Below are 27,914 nucleotides of genomic sequence, written 5' to 3'. Positions count from 1 at the left end.
ACGTTCAAGAAGAGCTCAAGTCATAAACATGCAGCTTTGATGGGAAGGAGATAACTAGAGCAGAATCCAACCTTAATCTGCCCGGAGAAAGAAAAAACAAGAAGGAGATATGTGTGTGTGTGTGTGTGTGTGTGTGTGTGTCCTAGAATGAGTGACACTCGATTGGTCTAATTGTGCAGCTATATCTGACGCTTAAAGGCCCATTTGTCCAGCAGAGCGAACCAACACTCACCTGTGACACCTGGCCAATGAGGGCCTACAGTCAGAGAGCCATTAGAGCTGAGAGAGCATGTCAACAGGGCCGGCGTGGAACAAGCTTCATTCCACCAGATTGCATGCCTAAGAGCTGTGTGTGAGTGTGTGTGAGTGTGTGTGTGTGTGTGTGTGTGTGTGTGTGTGTGTGTGAGAATGTGTATATCTCTGTGAAAGTGTGTGTATGTGAGAGTGTGTGTGTGTGTGTGTGTCTGTGTGTGTGTGTGTGTGTGTGTGTGTGCGAAAGTGTGTCTGTGTGAGAGAGAGTGTGTGTGTGTGTAGGAGAATGTGTGTGTGTTTGTGTCTGTATAGTGTGTGTGTGAGTGTGAGTGTGTATGTTTGAGTGAGTGAGTGAGTGAGCAAGTAAGACAGACAGCTCAACAGCGTGCTCTCGACACAGGGCCATTAAGTGAGGTGCTAAAGCACAGGTGTCTGTAATCAAATTAGCAGCGCGCCCCTGAGGTGACCCACGAGTGAAGTTGGCACCTGGACCCAACGCCGCGAGGCAGGACTCATGTGCCGTCGAGAGATCACAGATACGACAAATCGAGAGTTTTGGAAAAACCCAATAAAACGAGCAGATTTGGGGGGGGGGGAAGACATCCTCAAAACATCCCACACTAACATGCGATGGAGATAGATGAATGGGAGCTAAACGGATGATTTTTTTTTTTTTTTTTGTTTACCGTTTTCTCCGCCTGGCAAACCCATCTAATTCGTCCGCTCGGGCTGCAATCTGGCTGGGGAAGCGTTTTGGCTCGGCTCGCGCCTCTAATGCCGTGTAAACAGAAAGCGAGCAAGCGCCTTAAAAACAGCACCAGAGCCCTGTTAATTGCGGAGGAGCGATCTAAAAAGCACGGCTCTGGCAGAAGCCTGCGCCGCGCTGATCCCCGAGCTGCTTTCCTTCCTTCCTGCCTGCGCGCGTGCGTGCGTGCGTGCGTGCGCTTACAGACGGAGCAGAGCGTGGGCAGGAAAATCCTTGGCATGTGCCCGACAAAGGCCAGGCAGCCTTGCAGGAATCTGCGCAGCCTCTGCCAACGCCGTAAGCCGAGGGGTGGGTACGAGGAGGGGTGGCGCGGGAGGTGGGGGGGGGGTGTTTGTGCCCACTCCTCTACCTCTTACCAGGGAAAAGCAAATCAGTTGTGCACGGCGCTGTCACACCGGAGGTGCTTTTGTTTGGCGCAGTCTATTATCTGCGGACCAAAAATAATACATTCCTATAACGGCTTGTGTGTGTGTGTGTGTGTACAGGGAGATGTGTGTGTGTGTGCCGCGCGTGCATATGCTGCAGGTTGCCTGGGGAACTACACTGATTTTACACCACGTATAATGACTTCTTAAAATCTATGCATTGGGTTTGCCTGCGTGAGTGTGTACGAATGTGTAACTCAGTCTGTGCAAGAATGTGTGTGTGTGTGTGTGTGTGTGTGCCCATGTGAGTAAATGAAAATGTGTATATGGCTATAAATATATGAGTGAGTGTGTATGTGCGTGTGTCTGTGTGTCTGCATGTTTGAATGAATGAGAATGAGAAAGTGTGTGTGTGTGTGTGTGTGTGTGTGTGTGTGCGTTAGCTACCTGGGCGCTCACACAGGCTGCCATTGACGGGGCTGATGCAGTTGGCAGCGCGGAGGCCGTAGGAGGTGGGCTCAGCCAGGTAACCACAGAAACCAGCGCCGCTGGGTTCCCCTGGCAACCACTGCAGCAGGGAGTTGGTGAAGGGGGACATGTCCTCCCAGCACCAGTACGACACGTTAATCTTCCTCAGGCCCACCCATGGAGACACCACCTTATTCTGACACACGCACACACACACACACACACACACACATATACATATACAGACACACACACACACACACACACACACACACACACACACACACACAAGATATCAGTCCACATATTCCTGCATACTCATGAATTACATCAAGGAGTAGGAGGTTGAGGTTTATCATCATTACCACCATCATCATCATCATCTTCTCTTATCATTATAATCTACATGTTTTTTCCCCTCAGTATTTTATAGCTGTACTTTCACCAAAGCATATTCACAGCCTTCCTATCATACTTTTAGAATAATTACAGTGCATGTTATCCTATTTCTTATTCCTCTTATTATTATTCCGCTGATCGATTTTTCTGTACGCAATTTCTCTTCAACCGTTTAACTTAGAAACTTCATTCAAACTCTGTAACATAGGTCTTGTAATGGATTAGGTTGCTATGACTTTTCTACTTTGTAACTTTTATACTTTTTAAACTATAAATTAAAAACTATTAAAATTTCCCCATAGACTTAACATTGTGATCGTGACATCATAGAATCTTTATGCAAATGTGAACCACTCAGAGCAAATCAGAAGCCTGCGTTGTACACAGAGGCGGGAGTAACAAAAAAATCAGAAAACAATGGCGGCGGCCCTGGGGGTCGTAACTGGAAATATTAAATGTGAATTAAGGTTTCTTGACCACTTTTAATGGTTTATTTTGACACGGTTTGTTGTTTATATGCGACATAAATGTGTTCAGGACATACAGATCATTGTAGGTTAACGTAAGCTCTCTAACGGTAGAGTTAGCTTGTTGACCCATGATAACCTATTGTGGTTATCATGAACTACTGATGAACTACTATCGTGTTTCTGTACAACATGACGACTTGTCAACATAAAACCATTAAAACGGATTGTTGTGTGTATGCCACCTGAACATACTTGGGCTAGATAAACCACTGGATATAATCTGAAGCACTAGACTGTCTCGCTAACTAGCAGGCAACAAACAACTTGGACTGGTCCTAGCTTGCTTCTGCTATTATTAGCCCACATCTGGCAGCACATCTGGCAAAGTGCGGTTAACGTAACAAACCAAACGATTTTCCGACTAAAACAAATAGCCTAACGTTATCAAGCCAGGCAAAATTGCTAGCCTAGGCTACTTGAATTAAAATAACGCAGACCACGAGAGACCTAAATAGTTCAGCTGTAAATAAAGCTAACTTCACTGAATCAATGTCAACTCCCGGTGTTGATCCCCGTCTTTTGGCAGGCGATTTAATAGGCATAACATTTAAATGTTTACCACCGTTAATACTCCGTTGAAACTCATAGCCTACTGCTTCATCTAAAGTTAGGCTACAGCCAGGATGAATATTGTAATAGCCTACTCCAGACACTTTGTCACACTTGAGGCACTTCCCGTGCTTTATTTATCAACCAAGTAGCTTATATCACAACCGAGTTGCTGTCTTAGCCACAACTCACGCTTTTAACAGAGCATTCTTTAACAGACCTCTCTGTCCAACTCCTTCACTCTCCGACTCCGACCTGCTCAAACAAACACATGCAAACACACGTACCTAAAACTCCACCCCTAAGTTGACACAACTATTTCAGGAACTCAACAGGTTCGGCTACACAGCCTGCCGAAATGACCGTTGAATATTTTATCAACTTGAAAAATGTAGACCTAATCATTCAGCCAATTACGTCGGCGTCGCCTAACAGTGATTTTTGTGTGCAATGCAAACCTAGCTCTTCTACAGTCACGATAATGCAATACATTATCAACAATCAAATTGTAGATCCTATTCTTCAGTGGTTCCGTGTTGGTGGAATGAGTTGCCCAGTGCTCTCCGTTCCAGCAACAGCTTTGGATCTTTTAAGAGGGGTCATATTTGTTTAATATGCACTTACTCCTTTGAGTTTGTGATGTGTTATGGTTTGTATAATAGTATTGTTTTGTTATAATTTGTCCATTGATAGAATTTGACATTTATTTTGCTACTGTCCTTAAATTTAGCCATACAATGCTTTAGTTATTATTATTATATTTAATTAACTGAGTGACTTATTTGATTGCTATTCTCATTTCACTGTTTTATTTCTCATTAGGTTAGTGCTTAAAATTATTGTTTTACTGATAATATTACTATTCTCCCTTATTTTGTAATTGTTCACTGTTAATTTAATTTGTATTGTTATATATTTGTATGTCGCTTTGGACAAAGGCGTCTGCTAAATAACCATAACCATAACCATAACCATACAATTATGATGTTTAACGTAGGCAATGTGAGCCTGCATGATAGACAGTAAAAGAATGACCTCTGAAGATTTCACAATTTCTAAAAAAGTTATTTATCCACGCATATTGTCTACTCAAATTATCTCTTGCTGTGATCCCTCGTGCTCTCATCCTAAATTGCAGAGTTTATTGTAGCAAAAAAACCCAACCATTCATGGTTTAACCATAAATGCATGACTTCATATCACAACATAATATCGATGTTAGGTTATAAAATAAACTAAGCCTAGTTTGCCTTTGGACTGTTCAAGAGCTCCATGCTGGTGTGTTATCTATATATGATCAGTTTGGAAATTGTCCTTCTGTTTATCAACACTCATGTCTGATTCAATTACCACCTAGGAACCTCCACCTAATTTAGCAACCTACATAGCAGAGTAACCACTATGAATACCCTATGATAAACCTAACAGCTACTGTATCTCAATTACCCTAGCAACAATATAGAAATCATCGCAATCACCCTAGTAATGTTAACAAAGACCACTTTCCATTCAATTCAACTTTCCATTTCCACTTTCTCTCCATCCATTTACTTCCAACTATTTATTCCTTCATTAAACTGTCCTCCTATCAACATCCATCAATCTACCTATACATCCATTAAACTATTTGTCTATCAACATTCATTAAACTATCTGTCTCATCAACATCCATTAAACCGTCTACCTCTACACAGCCCTTAAACTATGTCTATTAAACTATCTGCCTATCAACATTTATTAAACCACGTCAACCTAGCAACCACCATATATGTCTTAGCAACACCTAACAATCTCAATGACCTATTTATAGATCAGTGGTAAATCCTCAGTCGCTCAGTTTTACCCCATCTCTCTTTTTTTATATTATTTGTGTTAACTACAAATTATATTGTACATTTCATTTTTGGCATTTTCATGCACTGGTAATTCCTTGGAATTGCATTTCTAGTTTAGTTTGTGCTTCTACTTATTAATTAAAGATCACTGCTTAACAAGATATTCATATATTTCTATACATAAAACAGATTATAGATAATCCATATGCACAATGCAGATGTAAATCCACAAATGTAAATGTCAATTAAAAAGCATTACATGCATGCTTAAAGAGCACACAGAATGGATCAATTGAGTATTGCACTGTGTTCTCTGATGTTAAAATAGCATACACTCAACTTTGATTTATAACAAATAAGCTCAGTTGCAATTTTACAAGCCCAATTCAAACTATTTAGGGTGAGTATTGAAATGCTTTTTCTAAGTTCAAGACTTTCATATGAAGGAGGGCACAACCATGCCTCATGTTCATGATAGCTCTTTGGTTACGCACAACCTCTCCTAATTCATCAAAACCAATCCATCTCCATTCTATGTCTCCTTTCAGGTAACATTAGCACTGGAGATCTGTTTCCTGCGTTGCGTTGCGTTGCGTTGCGTTGCGTTGCGTTGCGTTGCGCGGACTCACCGGGAGGGAGCGGCTCTGCATCTCCTTGAGCACAAACTGCACCTTCTTCTGCGAGGTGAGCGAGGCCAGCGCGGCGTTGCTGCTGCGGCACTGCAGCTTGGCGTTGTCGTAGTTGTCCTTGACCGTGACCAGCTTCAGGCACGAGTTCCCCACCAGGTGCCAGTTCTCCCCGCACACGTTCTCTGCGGACGGAGACGAGACAGGGGGGGGCGAGAGGAGGGGAAGAAGGGAGAGATAAGAGAGCGAGAGCAGGTAAAAAAAGAGTGGGGAAAAAGGAGTGGGGAAATAAGACAGACAGAGGGAAGTGGAAAGAGAGGGGCGGAGGTTAGGAATCAAGAGAGGAAAAAAAACAAACAAAAAAAAGGATGGCAAGATGTTTTGCTGTTCCTCAGGATTAGTCTATTCAGAACAACAGAGGTGAGGCATGCTGCAAATAGACGCTGGCATCTGTTAACTAACCCCACACATGCTGGCCAAAGAACCCGACTGACTTAACGGGACTTCTCCAGCACGGCCTTTTAATCCCACTATTCAAACCATGCTAATCCGGCTCCATGTTAGATTTCCTGTTGTGTTATTATCAAGTTTCGGGGTTGTAGTATCTATAGCCTGGACTAGTGCATTCAGACACCATATTCCTGTAGAAGGCCTGTAGTCTAATTATATGCCCACATCAACAGGACGATAGGGAAAAACATCACAACTAAGCATTCAGTACTGAATACTGAATAGTATAATATAACGAATGTGCAGTGAGCAGAATTTAAGCATGACTGCATTTGTTTTACAGATCAAAATGACATAAGCCTGATAGCTGTTTTGAGTTAAGACTATACTGAATACTTTGCCTACTGAATAACATGACGATACAGAAGACAACCCATTTTGTGGAATGATAAATCATCATATGAAATAATGAAATTGACAAAAATGTGACTTAACATTTTTTCGCTCTGTCTGTCACTCGTTGTCTGTAGCTGATCTAACAGACATAAGCTTAAAGCTTTGAGTTAAGACTATATGTTTAGCCTATTAGATAACTTGATGATACAGAAGACAAACCATTTTGTGGAATGATAAATCATCATATGAAATTGACAACAATGTGACTTTAAAAAATGTCGCTCTGTCTGTCACTCGTTGTCTGTAGCTGATCTAACAGACATATGCTTAAAGCTTTGAGTTAAGACTATATGTTTAGCCTATTGGGTAACTTGATGATGGGGAAAACAAACCACTTTGTGGAATGCTGCATCATCATATGATAATGGCAATGATGTGATGCAAAAGCAGTCTCTGGTGGCCTGTAAGTGACCAGTGGGTGTTCTAAAGGGCTTGTTACCGGGCAGGGTGATGCACTCCTGGTTCCTGTGCTCCCATTGGCAGTTCTGGTCAGTGGCACAGCTCTTACAGCTGGTCTTCTTATTACACACGTACGAGTGGTTGTCCTTCGGACAGGCCTCATATTCTGCCACGGCACCCTGAAATGTATAAATGAAATATATAAATTGCAAGTGTGGTTCTTCTTGTTCCTTACGCGTCTCAGACTTCCAGATGTAAACAAGGAACGATCGTCTCCTGAACAAACTGCAAGGTTGCAATAGTGGATAGGGACACTGGGGGCGGGAGGAAATATTACTTTTTTCGATGAAACTGGTCAGTCAAGCAAAACAACGATTTCTGAGCGATTTTATGACTATGAAAAAGTTGCATAGGGTCTCTTTAACTCTACTGAGGAAGGACCCAGAAGAGACTGTGACCTCATATCAGAGATCAACATCACAGACGAATGTCGGCTAACATGGACAAAAGAAAACTCACTAGTCTGAAAGAAGAGCTAACAAAATGGGTGTCCATGAGGAAACATTCACACATACTGCCAATTGGTTCAAGAGGTGTGATTATGTGTTCTTGGATAATCATAGTGGAGAAGTGCTAATCCTAGAGATAGAGGATTGGACTTTGACCTGTATTATGGCCCTCTATGATTAAAAACAAACGGATAAAAATCCGCCCATATTGGCAAAGATGATCTAGACCAGTGGCTCCCGAACCTTTCGGGCTCACGACACCCTTAAACATATCTCTCTCCATCCACCGCAGCCCTAATCAACTTTTTTATTTACTTTGCACTCTCAACCTCCTTTGTGCATCATCTGAACTCTTCCATGCCATTTTATATTTAACCTTGTGATATGCTGAATGGGCCATAACTGCTTTTTATCATCATAGCATTATTATGAGAAGGTGAGGTTTGGACTATTCAGCGGCACCAGAGCATTATTATGAGAAGGTGAGGTTTGGACTATTCAGCGGCACCACTGAGCATTATTATGAGAAGGTGAGGTTTGGACTATTCAGCGGCACCAGAGCATTATTATGAGAAGGTGAGGTTTGGACTATTCAGCGGCACCAGAGCATTATTATGAGAAGGTGAGGTTTGGACTATTCAGCGGCACCACTGAGCATTATTATTAGAAGGTGAGGTTTGGACTATTCAGCGGCACCACTGAGCATTATTATGAGAAGGTGAGGTTTGGACTATTCAGCGGCACCACTGAGCATTATTATGAGAAGGTGAGGTTTGGACTATTCAGCGGCACCACTGAGCATTATTATGAGAAGGTGAGGTTTGGACTATTCAGCGGCACCAGAGCATTATTATGAGAAGGTGAGGTTTGGACTATTCAGCGGCACCAGAGCATTATCATGAGAAGGTGAGGTTTGGACTATTCAGCGGCACCACTGAGCATTATCATGAGAAGGTGAGGTTTGGACTATTCAGCGGCACCACTGAGCATTATCATGAGAAGGTGAGGTTTGGACTATTCAGCGGCACCACTGAGCATTATCATGAGAAGGTGAGGTTTGGACTATTCAGCGGCACCACTGAGCATTATCATGAGAAGGTGAGGTTTGGACTATTCAGCGGCACCACTGAGCATTATCATGAGAAGGTGAGGTTAGGACTATTCAGCGGCACCACTGAGCATTATCATGAGAAGGTGAGGTTTGGACTATTCAGCGGCACCAGAGCATTATCATGAGAAGGTGAGGTTTGGACTATTCAGCGGCACCAGAGCATTATCATGAGAAGGTGAGGTTTGGACTATTCAGCGGCACCAGAGCATTATCATGAGAAGGTGAGGTTTGGACTATTCAGCGGCACCAGAGCATTATCATGAGGAGGTGAGGTTTGGACTATTCAGCGGCACCAGAGCACTATCACGAGAAGGTGAGGTTTGGACTATTCAGCGGCACCACTGAGCATTATTACGAGGAGGTGAGGTTTGGACTATTCAGCGGCACCACTGAGCATTATTACGAGAAGGTGAGGTTTGGACTATTCAGCGGCACCAGAGCATTATTATGAGAAGGTGAGGTTTGGACTATTCAGCGGCACCAGAGCATTATTATGAGAAGGTGAGGTTTGGACTATTCAGCGGCACCAGAGCATTATTATGAGAAGGTGAGGTTTGAACTATTCAGCGGCACCACTGGGCACGCGTCACGGCACCTCCGGGTGCCCCAGCACCCACTTTTTGAAAAACCCCGATCTAGACTACGCATGCAAGTTGGTGATATTGATATCTGGCACAGCCTGTGTCATATTCGCAAACTATCTATTAATGGGTTTACGAGTGGCTGGTCAGAGAAAATCCAAACAGCTGGTAAAAATCTGCTCCATATCAGACGTAATAATAAAACCCAAAATGCCTGCTGTGCGGAGCTGGCACTGCTTCTGCTTCCCAGGGCTCCAGACGAGCGTTTCACAAGTGGCCGCACTGCTGCGCCTCAACTTTAAACGCTTGTTTTATACAGCACCACGATAATAGGTCAGAGTTCAGAGATCAGAGGTCAAGGTCAGGGCGACCAGAGGGCAGAGTAGGGATGGGTTTTCACAGAGCATTGAGCATTGAAAGGCAGTTTCTAGTGACTCTAGGGCAGGACAAAACGCTATCATAACGCACTTCTGATGTCAGAAGAAACAAAACCCAAAGAGATATCACTATCTATTAGTATCTACTATCAGGCTACTATCTCATGTTCTGTGTGGTACATCCATCCACTCTGGACTAAATGCAGGGCCTCTGTGTTTGCTGATACACTGTAATGAGGCCACATCTCTGTGCTTGCTGTCCATCTCAGCTGCTACTTGCTCATGCTGGCTGTACCACAGCACCATGTTAGCTACCTCCCTCCTCCTCCTCCTCCTCCTCCTCTCCTCTCTCTCGCTCTCCTCCTCCACTCCTCTCTCCTCCTCTTGTCCTCTTCCTCCTCCACTGCTCTCCTCCTCCTCCTCCTCCTCCTCCTCTCCTCTCTCTCCCTCTCCTCCTCCACTCCTCTCTCCTCCTCTTGTCCTCTTCCTCCTCCACTGCTCTCCTCCTCCTCCTCTCTCCTCCTCTTGTCCTCTTCCTCCTCCACTGCTCTCCTCCTCCTCCTCTCTCCTCCTACTCCACTCCTCTCTCCTCCTCTTGTCCTCTTCCTCCTCCACTGCTCTCCTCCTCCTCCTCTCTCCTCCTCTTGTCCTCTTCCTCCTCCACTGCTCTCCTCCTCCTCCTCTCTCCTCCTACTCCACTCCTCTCTCGTCTTTCCCCACTCCTCTCTTCTCCTCCACTCCTCTCTCTTCTCCTCCACTCCTCTCTCTTCTCCTCCACTCCTCTCTCCTCCTCCCCCACTCCTCTCTTCTCCTCCTCCTCCTCCTCTCCTCTCTACTGTTATCTCCTCCTGGCTGTCTCTTGCTGCTCCAGCAGGCCCGGTTGAAGCCTGGAGACGCGTATAAAAGTAATCAGATATCTAATCACCGGTCAATTTCCCAACGTGTGTTTCTGTTTTCCGTTTTCAGATTGAATTGCGACGCAGTCGACCGTTTTTCTGTGCGGCGGCAACAATCCTGGAATGGCTGTTTTCATTCATGTACAAGCACAGGTGGAGAGGGGTGGGCCTGCCTGAGTTTGTGTGTGTGTGTGTGTGTGTGTGTGTGTGTGTGTGTGTGTGCGTGATGTCTCACCGCTGCAGAGGTGCAGTTGCTGCCGTAGGACACACACTGGTCAGAGCACCACTGGCATCCGTTGGTGTTCACCGTGCAGCTGTAGCAGTCGGAGTACTGGTTACACGTGCCATTATCAGCATCTGGGACAAATAACACATGTCATTAAACACACACACACACACACACACATACACACAAATAAATAGTACTACATATATTCACAGCATAAAGATCAAATGTAAATGCCTATATAAAAGTAACATGCAGATAACTAGCCATCTTTACAACATCTTCAACCGCAAAACACACACACACACACACACACTCACACCAACACACAGAGTGAGAGACGAGAGTTGCCGTTGCTCACAGGTGTTGTTTGCCCACACACACACACACACACACACACACACACACACACACGGCGAGTGTTGCGTAGCTCACAGGTCTTGGGTGCCCCCCCCCCCCCACACACACACACACGGCGAGCGTGGCGTAGCTCACAGGTCTTGGGTGCGCAGGTGCTGAGCAGCTGGTCCTGCTGGTCCAGCGAGGCGGTCTCCCAGGGCCGGCACGCCTTGGTGGTGGCGTTCCACACGCAGCGCGCGCCCGCCCACGCCAACAGGCAGTCGTCCTGGCTACCGAACGCCGCGCAGCTCACCGGGGAGAACTGCAGAACGTCCCTCAGCAGGAGGCTGTTAAAGCCTCCAAACACATACATCATACTGAGGAGGGAAGGAGAGAGAGAGAGAGAGAGAGAGAGAGAGAGAGACAGACAGACAGAGAGTGAGAGAGAGACAGACAAACAGAGAGAGACAGACAAACAGAGAGAGAGAGAGACAGACAAACAGAGAGAGACAGACAAACAGAGAGTGAGAGAGACAGAAAGAGAGAGACAGACAAACAGAGAGAGACAGACAAACAGAGAGTGAGAGAGACAGAAAGAGAGAGAGACAGACAAACAGAGAGTGAGAGAGACAGAAAGAGAGAGAGACAGACAGAGGGAGAGAGAGAGAGACAGATAGAGACAGAGACAGAAAGACAAAGAGTCAGACAGACAGAAAGAGACAGAGAGAGTGGGGATGGGGATGGGGAGGTGGCAGAGGGAGAAAATATGTTAAACAGTGTTTAAATGCTTAAATATTAGTCCTAAAACATTTTGCTTTTGCGACGCAAGCATGCCTTTTGTGCAAATAAATCTTAATAAATTATGTGCATTCATTTGAATTCGGAAAAGTGACATGGAATGGAGATAAATGGAAAGAGAGAGAGAGAGAGAGAGAGAGAGAGAGAGAGAGAGAGAGAGAGAGAGAGAGAGAGAGAGAGGACAAAAGGAGAGGGTGAGAAAAAAAGGGTGAAAGACGGTCGGGGACTTAAGAGTACACAGGACACCCGTGCTACACATACAAATAAAAATACATATTCAGATCTGAATTCAGGAATAGATTCAGAGGCTTATGGGGTACATTGGATTTCATTGCAGCTGAGACACTTCTCGGTGACTCAAGCGGAAACACTACAAAATGGGTGCAACCAAAAGCAACCTTGTGCCCAAAAAATGCTCTTTATTTCTAATCAGTTTCCGATAGTAATTCCGTTGCATTTGAGGCTGACAAATGAGATTCATGAGTTTGGCTTTTTCATAATCTACAAATGAGGATGATTATACACCAACTATCAGCGTGATGGAATTATTCTACATCGCCAGCCAATTAGACAGAGACAAGAAAAATCCATCATTTTTTAATCACGCTGTTGCCTTTGATGTTCCCTATGAAAAATGGAATCCATTTCAGTCACGTGAGCAATCGTTTCAATCGTTTCACACTCCCAAAAACCGCCAGCACCCAAACTCCACCACCGTCTGATCAAACCAACATCAGGCTAGGAGCATGACCTGAGATGCTCCACAGAGGACAGCCTTTTCTGGGCCTTGATGTGGCCCTGATGTGGCCCTGATGTGGCCCTGATGTGGCCCTCATAGGGTCCTAACCCAAAGTGTTCTGACACTAGTAGGTTCAGTCATCTTTGGTGCATTTACATTCTAACCTGGGGATTGCCTGAGGCTTTCTCCCCCCCTGACGCTGGAGTTTTAACCCCATAACAGTGATGTGCCACTTCCTCTCCATCAAAGGACATGGCCCCTTTGTCTGCGCCGCCACTTGAACTGGTCTGGAGGGATGTGGAAGTAGCAAGTGTGTTTGCGAGAGGGGGAACAGGAGGGGAAACTGATGGGGTCGGGGGTTACCTGTTAACGGGGGTAATAGAGGTTGGAAACTGGTGGGGTTGGGGGTTACCTGTTAACGGGGGTAATAGAGGTTGGAAACTGGTGGGGTCGGGGGTTACCTGTTACCAGAGGTAACAAAGGGGGGAAACTGATGGGGTCGGGGGTTACCTGTTAACAGGGGTAATAGAGGGGGGGAACTGGTGGGGTTAGGGGGTTACCTGTTAACGGGGGTAACAGAGGGGGGGGAACTGGTGGGGTCGGGGGTTACCTGTTGCTGTAGACAGCTGAGTGCCCGAAGCGGTTAACATCATGATGCACATCTGGCCTGGGTAAGATGGACCACTCATCACACGCTGGAGAAAGAAAGAGAGAGAGAGAGAGAGAGAGAGAGAGAGAGAGAGAGAGAGAGAGAGAGAGAAGGAAAGAAAGAGAGAAAGAGAGAGACAGCAAGAGAGAGAGAGAAGGAGAAAGAAAGAAAGAAGGACAGAGAGAGAGCGAGAGAGAGAAAGAAAGACAGAGAGGGCGAGAGAGAGAGAGAGAAAGCGAGGGAGAGAGAAGGGGGGAGTGGCGAGGAAAAGAATGAAAAGGGATACAAAAACAAGATTGGTTAGAATATTTGTCTCGAAATCACATCAGTATCGACAAACACACTAATCTTCCTTTGTGCTTAATGACTCAGCTCAACACATTTGTCATGCCAATAAGGCATGCTGAGCTAAAAATGGTCGAGGGAAAAATAAAGAGACACATGTTTGCTCAACTACTGGGACCAGCCCCCTGGATTGTGCAGACGACGCAGCGTCTGGAGCTTCAGCGCAGTCTCCTGCTGCCCTCTGCTGGCTGCTTGTGGAACTGCAGCTGACGCACAGCCATGAGGCCCCTGTGTGAATGACTGCGCTGAACGCCGCTGCTCCAAATGGCTCCTGCGATGGCCCGGCAGCTCATTAAAATCAGTTGTACTTATTAGGGCCGGATAATTAGTGATAAGCTTCAGGGGCTGCAGGAATCTAATTATGGCGCTCTCGCAGAGGGACGAGGGGAGGAGGATGCTTTTTTTAAGGAGCGGGAAGAGAGAGAGAGAGAGAGAGAGAGAGAGAGAGAGAGAGAGAGAGAGAGAGAGAAAGTGAGAGAGGAGAGAGAGAAGGCCTGGCGCGTGCTGATGACTGAATTAGCCCCCGTGTCATCCGCACTCGACGGCTGTCATCTCTGACTCATTACTGTTAAAAGGAAACTTAAATGTCTCTTTTAATTCGATAAAGACAGAACTTCTCAAAGGGTGGTTTCTCCTCGTTAAAAGCTATCGTGAGCGCCTGATTCAGTTTGGAAGTTAATTGCATTTGTGCTGCCTATCAACGCTTTCATGCCCCATTTCCTGTCTAGTTTTTGCGCCGAAAGAAGTTCGGCCCCTGCGAGCAGATGTTGAATAACAGCAAAGACAAACTCAAGTGGCACATTTCACACGTCCCTCCGACTGAAGAGGCCGGCAATACTGCGCAGATAAGCAAGGCCTCGCGCCCCGACTCTCATGTATGAAAGGAGTCCGTAGAGATGAGAGGTCAGTCTTTCTGAGAGGTCACTGTTAATGTGTGGTTCTTCCTAAAACGAGGCCGGGGACACGGTCAGGTAATCTGTAACGGGCTCAGATCATCAAAGCCATCATTGTGAAGAGGGGAAAAACGAGGGACAGACAGAGCACAATAAAGCCCCAGTCCTCGGAGAGAAGAGAAGCAGTTTGAAAGGGTTATGAAAGAACAGACTTCTCCTCTTAGCTGCAGGCTTTTAGACTGTCGAGTACAGAGAGCGAGTCCTTCCTCCAGTGAGTGAGTGTGACGGAAGAATTTGTGGCACTTCAAAAAAAATACCGTGAGGACTCTCAGATATTGTTCCCTTTTCTGAGGGAGACTTAAAGTGCCTGATCACTACCTAATCCTCTGCAGAGTCCAGACAGATAGACAGCGCTCTCTGACCGCAGCTATGGGGAGGAGTAGAGGGGCAAATCCATATCCCAACGGCACATATTCAGGCCTTTAGGGGCTTGTCCTTCTCCCCCAGACATTAGGGCCAGCTGTCTGTGTCAGACGTCAGAAGTGAACGGTGTCTCTCTCTCGTCGGATTCTGGTTCTGATCCAACATCATCGCTTCAGACAGATTTTCACCCCCCGGGCCGAGAGCTAGCGACCTGGGATCAAACCTGCCAAAGTCTCTCTCCTGTGCTCTTTTGACATTCAGGTGGAGCTTGTGTTATGGAACTGTGTGTGTGTGTGTGTGTGTGTGTTGAGAGTGTGTGAGACAGAGAGTGGGAGTGAGAGAGAGAGAGACAGAGAGAGAGAGAAAGTGTGTGTGTGTGTGTGTGTGTGAGAGAGTGTGTGAACGTGTGTGTGAGAGAGAGAGAGAGAGAGAGAGAGAGAGAGAGATAGAGATAGAGATATAGAGTATATCAGTGTAAGTGTGTTGTAACTGCCCTCGTTAACGCAGCAGAGAAATTAAGCTATGGACATTAGTACTGTGTGTGTGTGTGTGTGTGTGTGTGTATGTGAGTGAGTGTGTGTGTGTGTGTGTGTGTGTGTGTGTGTGTGTGTGTGTGTGTGTGTGTGTGTGTGTGTCTGTGTGTGTGTGTGTGTCTGTGTGTGTGTGTGCAAGTTCATTGCGTCCTGATAACGAGTGACCCAGAGTGAGCTTGAGCTCCTCAGTGACCTTAAGAGTTTTTCCACCACGGGGACATCGGTTACCATGGCAGCACTCTGTTATTCCCCTGTGCTGCTAAAACAGGACGAGGAAGTAGCTAAGAAAAAAAAAAACTAGATAAATAACCAAAGCGCAGCGTAGCACTCAAGAGTCTTTGGTAATAACCAGCGCCTTACAAGTAGTCATGCTGTCTGGTGAGTGGAATAAATAAATGTGTGTGTGTGTGTGTGTGTGTGTGTGTGTGTGTGTAAATTAGCTGTACAACCTTAATAAAATGTTGACCTGCTTACATATCTGGGACAATTCACACAATTAGGTGTCTGATAAAACTTGACTTGTGCAATGTAATCACATCGAATACAAGTATTTAAAATGTGTGCGCAGGACATTTTTATCCAAAGTGGGCTATATATGTGTCAGTTATATGACAAGGGCTACTGCATGCTAGCCCAACTCCTTGGACTCTACGCTACCACCGCTCTGGTTAGATGCAATGCGTGGTGCGTGGCAATGCGACTCTGAGCATGACCCTTACATCAACTCTCTACACCCACTCCACTATCGAGGGTCCTTGTCTTCCATAATTCAAAACTATTTATATTTCGTGGTCTAACTGAAATCGTCTTTTGTGATCAGCCATAACGAGCCATTTAGATAAACGGCGCAAGCCTTTGCACACCAGATGTGAGATACAAAGCATCCGACTCATCTCGCACAAACAACCTACAGTATCTCTCGGCCGCTGTGAGCCTTCATCTCCCACACACATCTCCTTATCTGTCTCATGTGCTGTAGCACAGAGTTAGGACTTCCTGTCAGAGTTAGGACTTCCTGTCAGAGTTAGGACTTCCTGTCAGAGTTAGGACTTCTTGTCAGAGTTAGGACTTCCTGTCAGAGTTAGGACTTCCTGTCAGAGTTGCTTTTTTTGATCTGTTTTGGGGTTGAAATCAGGTCAGATATTGCAGGCATACCAGTATTTTGCGCATCAAATAAAACCGGTCTGAGGAGAGGAGAGGAGAGGAGAGGAGAGGAGAGGAAAGGAGGAGAGGAGAATGCTGACCTCTAGATGCTTTATCTTATCTTCAGGTCAGAGATTAAGTGTGACGGCAGGAATCCTGCTCTCTGGGTAAAATAATTTTACCGTTAATCTAATTCATCGGGGTGGGTCCTTTCAACAGTGGGCTCTCAGTATGACCACTGATCTCAATGACTGTGTGTGTGTGTGTGTGTGTATGTGTGTGTGTGTGTGTGTGTGTGTGTGTGTGTGTGTGTGTGTGTGCACGCGCCTCAATGCAACGCGAGGGGCTCTACAGTGTCTGTTATCAAAGTAACACTCCAAGGAGCCGTGTAATGAATGCTGGCCTGATCTGTCCCAGATTAAACTACCGTAAGGATTACCCACAAAAACCCTTGGGTGAGGACCTTCATACACTATATCCAGGACCAGGAGGCTTCATTACACATCCCATCGCATTATTCTGCCCTGGAGAGTGGGTTGTGTGTGTCTATAGCAGTGTGTGTGTGTGTGTGTGTGTGTGTGTGTGTGTGTGTGTGTGTGTGTGTGTGTGTGTGTGTTGTGCACGTGTGTGTAACTCACCAAGGTCGTAGGCCATGAAGTCCGAGGAGAAGCACTTGGCTCCGTGGCTCATGCTGGTGTCGTTGTGCGTGTTCCCGCCAAACAGCAGCATGGTGCCGCTGGCTATGACCGCCGTGTGCAGGTAGCGGAAAGACCCACTGTCCTTCAGAATGCTCCTGTGGGCCACCAGATCGAGGTCATCAACATGAGACAGCCTCCCTGTCCAATACTAGCACACTGACAGGATCAGATTCTTGTAAACTACAGATGTGACGATTAACGGTTCGGTGTGATTTATACGATTTCCTCACGATTTTTTAACAAAATAAGCTGCAGACAAATTATAGGAGGGACGAAAGGTACGAACTTGTTGCTTCCCAAGAGTCCAAATTAATGCATATTTTTTCTCAACTGGTTGTAATCTTCACATATTTGCAATGATTTTTAGCCGATTCATGATGCATCATTCTGGACCTTCCAGATCAGACATCATTGATTTTCCTAATTCCCTCAAATCTTCAAAAAAAAAAAAAAAAAGGTATTAACTAAATACTAAATATTAACTAAATATAAATATCTAATAATTACAATATTTGCCCTGGGTTTCTAATCCCCATCCTGTGACACACACACACACACATACCACATGTTCTTGTCGACGTCGTAGCGGTAGAGGTCCCCGGCCAGGCCGTACTTGTTGGCGCTGAAGGCCTTGTAGCCGCCGTGGATGAAGATGGCGCGTGTGTGCGGGTCGTAGGCGCTGCTGTGCCCGTAGCCACCCTGAACCAGCGCCCCCTGGGGGTCAAGCACGCTCCACTCGCTCTTCACTGGAGGGAGGCGGACACACGGATCATTAAACAATTGTTAATTAATAATCAAATGTTGTCTAAAGGGTCAGCTCCTCTTCACGTACATTGAGACTAACCCTAGACTAAATTCGAGAATATGGCACATACTATTTTACTTTCTCAACACTGAAGGGCTTCGTATGCAAGAGAATCTTAATAAATTAAGTTCATTGATTTGAACTGACAGTGAGAAAAACAGAGAGAAAGGGAATAAAGGGATAAAAAGAAATGGGAGAGGAATATGAGAGTGCAAGAAAACCAAATGATGATCTCGAACAGTGGTCCCCTGCTTAGTCCAACACAAGGGGGTGGGTCAATTTCGGGGGGGGCATCCTTTTCATATTGTTTTTGTGCAGTATTTACAAGTATTCATACAGTTTTTGTAGAGTATAAATATTCATACAATTTTGTCAATGCTTTTCAGATAACAGCATGTTGTTATGCTGTGTGTGTTTGAGTATAACAGTGTGCGAGTCGAGAGTGTGAGTATTGCATTCATTGAGAACTATAGAAAGCAAGAAAGATGGACGCAACCTTATGCAGATTAAGTTGGGTTTAGAAGCAATTTTAGGCAAATTGTTAATGAATGAATATGATTTGGTCTAGCTCCATCGCTGATCTAAATTGTACTTTTACAAAACAAACACCAGAGGGTGCTATAGAGCTCAAGAAGAAAAATAACTGTCTGTGGCTGTGCCAGAGGCAAGACAGAGAGGGTGCATGTGCACATGTGCACTCATATCTGGGTTTGTGTATACATGTACATGATTGATGTGTGTCAGATGTGTGTGTTAAGGGTACAGTCATTTTCTGTGCATTAGCCACATTGTGAATAAATGACAGGACAGTGTTTTATGCAAGTTAAAAGAAACAAAACCATATTAACATTATACTAACATCATATTAACAGCCCCCGTTTATAAACCTCATAGTTTAATTATTTTTTGTAAAATCAATGTATAAGTCGCGGCTAATAGTTTGGAAATTATGGTATAAGTATGTGCGCGTGAGAGATTACTTACGGATGTTGTACTGCTGGACCTTGCTGATGTAGCCGTACAGGGGGCAGTGGCCGAAGATGACCAGCATGACCGGTTCTGACCCGTCCGGCTTCATCTGGACCGTGTGCGCTGAGTGGCCCACCACCGCGTATGGTTCCTTAACCCGCGCCGGCACCAGAGCCCAGGACTGGTTCCGGATGTGGAATACCCACAGCTCAGCCGAGACGTTCCCAGTGAAATCAATCTTGCCTCCAAACATGTAAAGCTTATCCTAAACAAAACATTCAGTAGATGTTACCAATCTGTGCTTAATTCAAATGACACATCATCATCTCTCAAACACTACCGTGTATGTGCATGTGTGTGTGTGTGTGTGTGTGCATGTGTGTGTGCGTGTACCTTGTTTACGGCCAGAGAATGGCCATAGCGAGGGGTCACTGAGTTCACTGACTGGTTCAGGCTCATCCAGCTCTCAGATGACAGATTGAACCTGAGGCAGAGAGAGAGAGAGGCAGAGTGATAGAGAGAGACAGAGAGAGAGAGAGAGAGGCAGAATGAGAGACAGACAGAGAGAGAGAGACAGAGAGGCAGAGTGATAGAGACAGACAGAGAGAGAGAGAGAGGCAGAATGAGAGACAGACAGAGAGAGAGAGACAGAGAGGCAGAATGAGAGACAGACAGAGAGAGAGAGAGAGAGAGAGAGGCAGAATGAGAGACAGACAGAGAGAGAGAGACAGAGAGGCAGAGTGATAGAGACAGACAGAGAGAGAGAGAGAGAGGCAGAATGAGAGAGAGAGAGAGAGAGAGACAGAGAGGCAGAGTGAGAAAGAGAGAGAGAGAGAGAGAGGCAGAATGAGAGACAGACAGAGAGAGAGACAGAGAGGCAGAGTGAGAAAGAGAGAGAGAGAGAGAGAGAGAGCCACACGGACATGAGATCCTCCCATCTCTGACAACACACGGATGTTAATGAGTTTTTCTACAAATTGCCATCATCTCTTGGCACTGAGGTCAAAGGGTCATCAACCAGCAGCACACCCAGAGTGGGAATACTGTACATGTGCTGCTAAATGTCAAATACGTCCGCCCTCTTTGGATGGAAGCTGGTAATCTGAATGAACAGTGTAGTTCTATCATCCTATTGTAGTGTGTCTGTATGTGTGCGTCTGTCTCTCTGTGTGTGTGTGTGTGTGTGTGTGTGTGTGTGTGTGTGTCTGAAGCTGGGCTTACATTACAGGATTTTCAAATCTTCTGCAATTGTAAAATCAGGTGGCATCACGCACATAAAGATAATCTCAACCGATAATCTTCTCTCTGATCGGAAACACACACACCCACTACAAGATTCGAAAACAAAGGGGCCTTCACACACTAGGGGATTTGATTAAGATTACATCCCAGAGGGCTCACTGAATGAACACGAACTTCTCCCACTTCTCTGGAAGCAACATGTCCTCCACATAGCCTCCTAGTCTACTGCAAATAAAAAAAGGAGTTTATGTGCAATGCAGTCTGGGAAATGGTTATGAACTGTCGACAATGGTTACAGAGGCAGTGTGTGTTGTGTTAGCGATCTTCTGTTCAGAAGAAAAAAGGGGAAAAGCGACAACAGTGGACCCATTTGTGGAGGTCATGAAGTGGACAAGATGGGCTGCATCTCCTTCATACGGTCACCCTATGTCGGTAATAGTATCCATTATATGAAGTTAGCTGTCTAGCTAGAAAGGTGATCGTTGGTAAGCGGTGACCAGCACATAACTTAAAGCAACACTAAAGCACTTTTCCTCTGTCGCACGCACGCTATTTGTTTATCCAGCAAATAACGATGTCTACAGACAACATGTATGTTGCATGCTTTTATGAAAGTATGATCTATTGCGACATCGGAGCAAGTCTAATTTGTAGTTTCTTATGTCTAATTTCATGGAACTACAGATACACTACCCAATCTGGTAAAGTTACATAGTGCGGTTATAGCCGATAGAGGGCCACGAAGTGAAAGCAGAAGTGCCGTTCATCCTGTTACGAGTTGATGAACCGCTGAAATGATTTTGGAAACATTATTTTAAGGTACGAAAAACTCTTTAGTGTTGCTTTAACAGAAACAATTTAAATGGTACGCTAACCAACAAGTAATGTTCAGCTGCCCAATAAGTAGTACTGTAGCCTAACAAACCACCAATTCTATTTTGCCCAACTCATCAAGAGTTCAGAAATAACATTATGTTATTCATCCAACTCTCAACAGGCCCTAACTATTCCTCACTGGCCAAATCCAGATTGAAATCTAGAGCCCTGCAGTGTACCATAAAATAATTTTTAAAAGGTTCCACAAGCGCAGAACCTGAATGATCATGACCAAAGATTCAAGAGTGCTCTGCTCTGCTTCACAATCTTTAATCATCACCGTGAACGTCTTTGACCATCAGCTTCATGGCAATCTGAACCTGTGAAGGGAAATCTCTAGCCTGGTCCTACCACACTCTCGTACATTCAATCATTGCGAAGCGTGACCTTCCCTGAATGCGGATACTCTGTTGAGGTTTAAAACTATTGGACCTGCCCAGAGCCACTCAGATCTGGCATGACCAATTGCTAACGTTTGGTCATGACGCGAAATGCTTAAATTAGCGTACAACCTCAACGTCTGACATTGTTCTCAGCTACTCCCTCTGATTGGACCTGCACATTTTTGTCTTGAGAAAAACCCGCGAATATACCATAGACCCAGACGACGTACTGAAGGGAAATTAAAACTGAGCGGAAGTACATAGGAAGGCGGAGCCAGGCTAGGAAATCTCTAGTCCACCAAACAAAATGGGCAAATGAATGTCCTAAGGAAGTCTTATGTATCTGAGGAAGTCCAATGCTTCTGAGGAAGTCCTACGTGTCTGTGGAAGTCTTACAGTATGTGTCTGAGGAAGACCTCTGTTTCTGAGGAAGTCCTACGTGTCTGTGGAAGTCTTACAGTATGTGTCTGAGGAAGACCTCTGTTTCTGAGGAAGTCCTACTGTACGTGTCTGAGGAAGTGCGTCCACTCTCTCTGTGGCTTGCTACCGTGAGTACTTACGCCTTGACCATCTGGTAGTCGGTGTAGTTGAACGCGTGGCCCCCCACCACCCACATGAGGCCCTCGTGCACCACGGCCTTATGGGAGGCCCGGGACAGGCCCTGGTCATCAAACTCCTCTCTCCTCCAATAGGACACATTGCCTGGGACGGGGATGGAACAGTCTGTCCCTGTAGAGCACAGAACGGACATAGTCAGCATTAAAGTGTGTGTGTATGTGTGTGTGTGGTGTGTACACAAACACTCAGAACACATGACCGGCTAGATTAAATTAATCATGTGACACTGATTTGGCATTTCATGGATATCAGAAAAAACAAGAGTGTCTTTTAATCTTTCAGTAAGGCGTCACTGCAAACACCCAGACAAGTTGTACGACAGAGAGTGTGTGACCAACTGTCACAAGGCTGCTACTAAATAAACGTAATGTCTAAACTTCCAAACGCTCATTCACTCACTCACACATGCGTGTGTACGCACACGCACACGCACATACACACACACACAAACGGTTCCTTGTGTGCAGAGCCTTGCGCAGATGGATAGGTCAAGCAGGGACAAATACATGAATCAACACATCTTCAAACAGAGGATGAGAGATGGAGTAAAAGAGAAAGAGAGGGAGGGAGAGAGCGTGAAAGGAAAAGAGAGAGAGAGAGAGAGGGGTATGATTGAGAGCGAATGTAGGGAGGGTGTGAAAAGAGAGGGATAGAATCTGGGATAGAGAGACACAAGAGCAGAGGGAAAAAGAGAGGGGGAGGACAAAGAGGACATTGTGGGTTGGAAGGGTGGAAGAAAGTGGAAGAGGAAGAGGGAGTGTTGACAGAACGACTAGATGGTGTGAGTGTGCATGTGTGCTTGTGCGCGCGAGCATTTTAGAGTGTGAGTGTGTGCTTGTGTGTGTGTGTGTGTGTATGTGTGTGCTTGTGTGAATGTGTATGTATGTGTGTGTGTGTGTGTGCCTGAGCGCTTGCACGTGCAAGTGTGTTAGAGTTTGAGTGTGAGCTTATTTGTGTGTGTGTGTGTGTGTGTGTGTGTGTGTGCACGTGTCTGTGTGTGAGCCTGCGTGCGTGCGCGTGTGTGAGCCTGCGTGCGTGTGTGTGCGTGTGTGTGTGTGTGTCCATACCCACCTTGCCAGCTGGACTTGCAGACACAGGTGCCAGTGCGGCAGGACCCCCTCTGGGGATGCCCACAGCCAGCGGGGCATGATGGGATATCACACGCGTGACCCTTCCAGCCCTCGTCACACTCACACAGCACACGTCCGTCCTCACCGTCACGACACACACCCTGGTCCGAGCAGTTATTGGGGCACGTGTTTATCCTGCATGACAGACACAGACACAGACACAGACATGTTTACATGCACATACATAGCATATGTATATATTATTTTTCCTATAATATGAATAGGTTCTGAAATAAAGAGCATATATATGTAACTATGGTTTCTTCTCGATAGTGTTTTGAGCCCCCAACGTCGTCTTCCAGGCAGCGCTGCCACTGTTGACTTTAAAGGCACTTAATCCTACCGCTAACCCTAACCTTAACCATAGCACCTTCCAGGCAGCGCTGCCTTGAAGACAACGTTGGGGGCTCAAAACACCAAGAAACTTTCTTCTCGGCATGGGGTTTTAACCTGTGATTTTTATAACAGAATCATGTCTGTTTTCATGCAGTGGCATCTGAAGGCCCTGAAGATCCCAGACATCCAATATAGGTTTTAAAGGAACATGCCAACTTTCTGGGATCACCCTCCCTCCCGTGCAACTGAAGCTCTCGTTTATCATTTATCTCGTCAGTGATTGGCTGGAACAGTTTGTTATGTTTCCTGGTCCAGGCTGGACCAGGCTGTTTTTGTTGCTGTTTTTCGGAGCCTGGGCTGTCCACAGAGACCGCATTTATTTTACAGTGTATTCAGAGGACAGGCAGCTACTGAATGATGAGATATTTAGACACTTAGACAGGGTTGATAAACAGGAAATTACCTGTGCCTGAAATGATCAAATACATTCAGGGACAATACAGAGACGTCTTTTTTGACATCGTACATGGCCGAGCTCAAGCCTGAATTCAGGCACCACATATGAACTCTATAAGCCTGATTAGATGCTAAGCATTTAGACACTTAGAGCACCTTTAATATTCTAATGATATTATGTGAAATAGATGAGGAATTCTTTGCCATTTGAGGAGAATTATTCTTAACTGTTGCATTATTTGCCCTCACAGTTTTATTTTTATTGAGTTGTTAATATCTTCCCATCTTCCCTTCTTCTGTACCCAATCATGTTGTCAATTAACCTAATCAGTTGTGGAATGTTATTTCGTCTTTGACAACATTTGATGTTATGTCTATGCCCTGCCATGTTGTTTATGTTTTGCAAATAAATATGAGTTCACTGGGGGTGGCATTGCAGTGAGGTGCATTAGTAAGCCCTTCATAACTCTGCCCTCCCCCGACCCAAGAATAAAGTAAACAGGGGTATCGCTGCTGAATAGAACAGAAACAAGCTGTTTGATGTCTTTGAGTTAAGTATGCATGTGTGTGTGTCTAAGGCTTTCATTCTACTTGTATTAGCCCAAACTTTGATGTGCTTCAGTGTGTGTCTGTTTTCGTTTCGGTGTGTATAAGTGTGTGTGTGTGTGTATGTGTGTGTGTCTGTCTGTCTTTTACAACCTCCGGCCCGCCGATTTTGGTCACCATGGAGACTGTGCCAGCACAGAACGAAAGCCTCCCAATCAGTAGTCCCCTCAGTGTTGGCAGAGGTCAAAGAAGACATCCCTCTCTCTGACTCCCTGTCTCTCTCTCCTGCCTTTCATCTTCGCCTTCTCTTGTCTTCTTTTATTCTCTCTGTCCCTTCTTCTCTCTCTCTCTCTCTCCTCTGGTTCTTTCTCTAATCCCCTTTTCAGCTGCCCTGACAGCATCTGTGTGTTCCTTTTCTGAAGAGTGCACGCAGTCAAATCAAAATTGCCTTCCTGATAACATTCAAATGACCTGATGGGCATGTTAACACTTGGTGCTAGGGGAAGAGACACGAGGCTCCGTCTGCTGTGGGATTGCCTCTCTGTGGGACTCTGTGTGTGTGTGTGTGTGTGTGTGTGTGTGTGTGTGTGTATACCTGTAGGAGATGTTGAAGCCGGTCAGGTTGTACGCGGCATCGCTGAAAAAGTGGAGGAGGGCGAATCCGGACTCTGCAACCACTTCAGGGACCGTCTCGTTACCGTAGCGCTCTGGGACAATCAAGCCACTGGAACAAACACACACACACATATAAATACATACAATAACACATCTTCACAGGTCTGCATACAGTCAACAGGCTGCATAGATATCAACATTCAGACCAAGAGCTACAGTAGGCATCTGGCATAATAATAACACCCCCCCACTCCCCCCACCCCCGCATTCAGACACATCTCATTAGAGCCAATGCACTTTACACTGAAGCTCCCGTATTACACAGACACAGACACAAACACAGGCCACTGAATGGAGCTGCATATCTACCGCACTGCTGGAGAGTTGCCTGGAGACAATCCCTCTGTGCCTGTGTGTGTGTGTGTGTGTGTGTGTGTGTGTGTGTGTGTGAGCAAGAGGAGGTGTGTGTGTGTGTGTGTGTGTGGGGGGGAGTGGAAAGCAAGTCTGTGTGTTTTGAGAGAGGGAGAGAGAGAGAGAGAGAGAGAGAGAGAGAGAGAGAGAGAGAGAGAGAGAGAGAGAGAGGGACAGAGAGAGAGAGAGAGGCCAGGTCTTTGAATGTAAGTCTCTGTGTGTGTGTGTGTGTGTGTGTGTGTGTGTGTGTGTGTGTGTGTGTGTGTGTGTGTGTGTGTGTGTGTGTGTCAGAGAGAGAGAGAGAGAGACATGATGTACTCCCAGTAGCCTTTCTGTGCTGTGTTGTCCTTCCATAATGAGTGTCCCAGTGCCGCACTGCTAGCCTAAGAGCTGAGCCAGCTGGAAGACACTGGAGTGCCCAATGACAACAACACATAAAGACCGCACTCCCTCACTCTCCCTGTCCACACTGAGCAGATTGACTACTGACGGACAATGTAACAGGTGCACTCTCTCTCTCTCTCTGTCTCTCTCTCCTGTCTCTCTCTCTCTGTCTCTCTCTCTCTGTCTCTCTCTCTCTGTCTCTCTCTCTCATTTTCTCAGTTGGAAGTCAAGGATTCTTTTAACATTTGCATTTGAATTCTCAATGACTTCATGCATTGCATATTCACACTTCAGCTATCTGATCAGTGGATAAATGAATGGGCAGGTTGAGCCAGGGCTGCTTCAGTGAAACAGACTTAAAAGGTTCCGTCAGGTGGCGTGAAAGTCAGTCCCGATAAAGTACATAAGCCGAGAACAGATTTTTCTGGGGCTACATCTCTGAAGTGTGTGTGTGTGTGTGTGTGTGTGGCAAAAAGACTCTTTCCCACAATGTGTCCTACTGCCCCTTGACCTGAGGTCTGTGTGTGTGTGTGTGTGTCCTGAGCTGATCAGGGATTAGCAGGGCAGGAGTGACGACTCCCTGCCTCAGACACAATCCCGCTATAAACCACTTAACTCACTGACACCACACACACACACACACACACACACACACACACACACACACACACACACACACACACACACACACACACACACACACACACACACACACACACACACACACACACACACACACACACACACACACACACACACACACACACAGCTCTAGCGTTTCACCAATCACAACACCGTCTCGCCACACCACAAACAATTATATCTGAGCACTGCTGATACACTTGATTACGAAATGACTCATACCTCAAATCTCTCTGTCACAGCACATTAAACCATTAAACAAACAACCCAAACCTCTCCTGTACACACACACAACACTGTACATGTTTCTACAGAATTTTTTAGACCGAGTACCAACCACCAACTGTAATTCATAAGAAACAGGGAAAACAAGCCCCCACAGCCAAACAAACACCCACACTCCCTCTCTCTCTCTCTCTCGCTCTCACACACACACGCACACCACACAGTCTCTTGCAGTTGGCACAGACATGATCTCCTTGCCATGACACACATAGGCTCTCACCCTCGCGCTCTCCCTCACACAAACACACCCACCCACACACACACACAGGGCCATAAGGTACCTGAAGGCAGCCAGCAATGGGGAATAGATGGAATCTCCGTCATAGACATACAGGTGGTCCCAGCTGCATTCCGTTGCAAAGTGGTTGAACCGCAACCGCAGTATGCTGTTAGGCCTGCAGGGAGAGACAAGTAAAACATGAGCTTCACAGGGAGAGACACAGGAATAACATGAGCTTCACAGGGAGAGACACAGGAATAACATGAGCTTCACAGGGAGAGACACAGGAATAACATGAGCTTCAGCAAGGCTTCTGTGTGACAGTGGCAGGGGCTCTGCTAGAAAATGTGGGCTCTCTGATGGACAATAATTCTGGGCACCCCAATAATATGTAGCATTAATTATAGGTAAAAGTAATAATGGGGGGGGGGGGGGCTCTCTGGGGCCCCCTGTCAGTACTGGGCCCTCAGAATCATCCTAACCCCTCCCCCTAGCAGTACCCCTGCCCTGAATAGTGGGCATATGCTGTACAGAAATACATATTTTTAAGTAAGGGAAAACGGCTGACGAGGTGACCTGTTCGATGGAAATAATGGCAAGGTGGAGGTTTAGAACTCCAGCGACTTTGCTCCTCAAAGGCT

General features: G+C 45.8%; 1 protein-coding gene across 1 annotated transcript in view; it reads right to left on the bottom strand.

Moving 5' to 3' along the window:
- The window catches only part of atrn (attractin), a gene marked incomplete in the record, with an annotated part of 72,940 nt that overhangs the window by 30,808 nt on the left and 14,218 nt on the right, over window positions 1-27,914 (bottom strand). The window contains 14 exon segments of the mRNA XM_062522162.1: window positions 1,831-2,047; window positions 5,794-5,975; window positions 7,136-7,274; window positions 10,805-10,926; window positions 11,291-11,511; window positions 13,282-13,366; window positions 17,296-17,450; window positions 17,918-18,101; window positions 19,145-19,394; window positions 19,523-19,613; window positions 22,191-22,359; window positions 23,320-23,513; window positions 25,312-25,440; window positions 27,335-27,448. Of these exon segments, the coding sequence (XP_062378146.1) occupies window positions 1,831-2,047; window positions 5,794-5,975; window positions 7,136-7,274; window positions 10,805-10,926; window positions 11,291-11,511; window positions 13,282-13,366; window positions 17,296-17,450; window positions 17,918-18,101; window positions 19,145-19,394; window positions 19,523-19,613; window positions 22,191-22,359; window positions 23,320-23,513; window positions 25,312-25,440; window positions 27,335-27,448 (2,252 nt within the window).

Source organism: Sardina pilchardus, chromosome 20 (genome assembly GCF_963854185.1).
Source record: "Sardina pilchardus chromosome 20, fSarPil1.1, whole genome shotgun sequence".
Lineage (NCBI taxonomy): Eukaryota > Metazoa > Chordata > Actinopteri > Clupeiformes > Clupeidae > Sardina > Sardina pilchardus.
The sequence above is the reverse complement of the archived record's forward strand: the minus strand, read 5'-3'. Positions and strand labels throughout refer to the sequence as shown.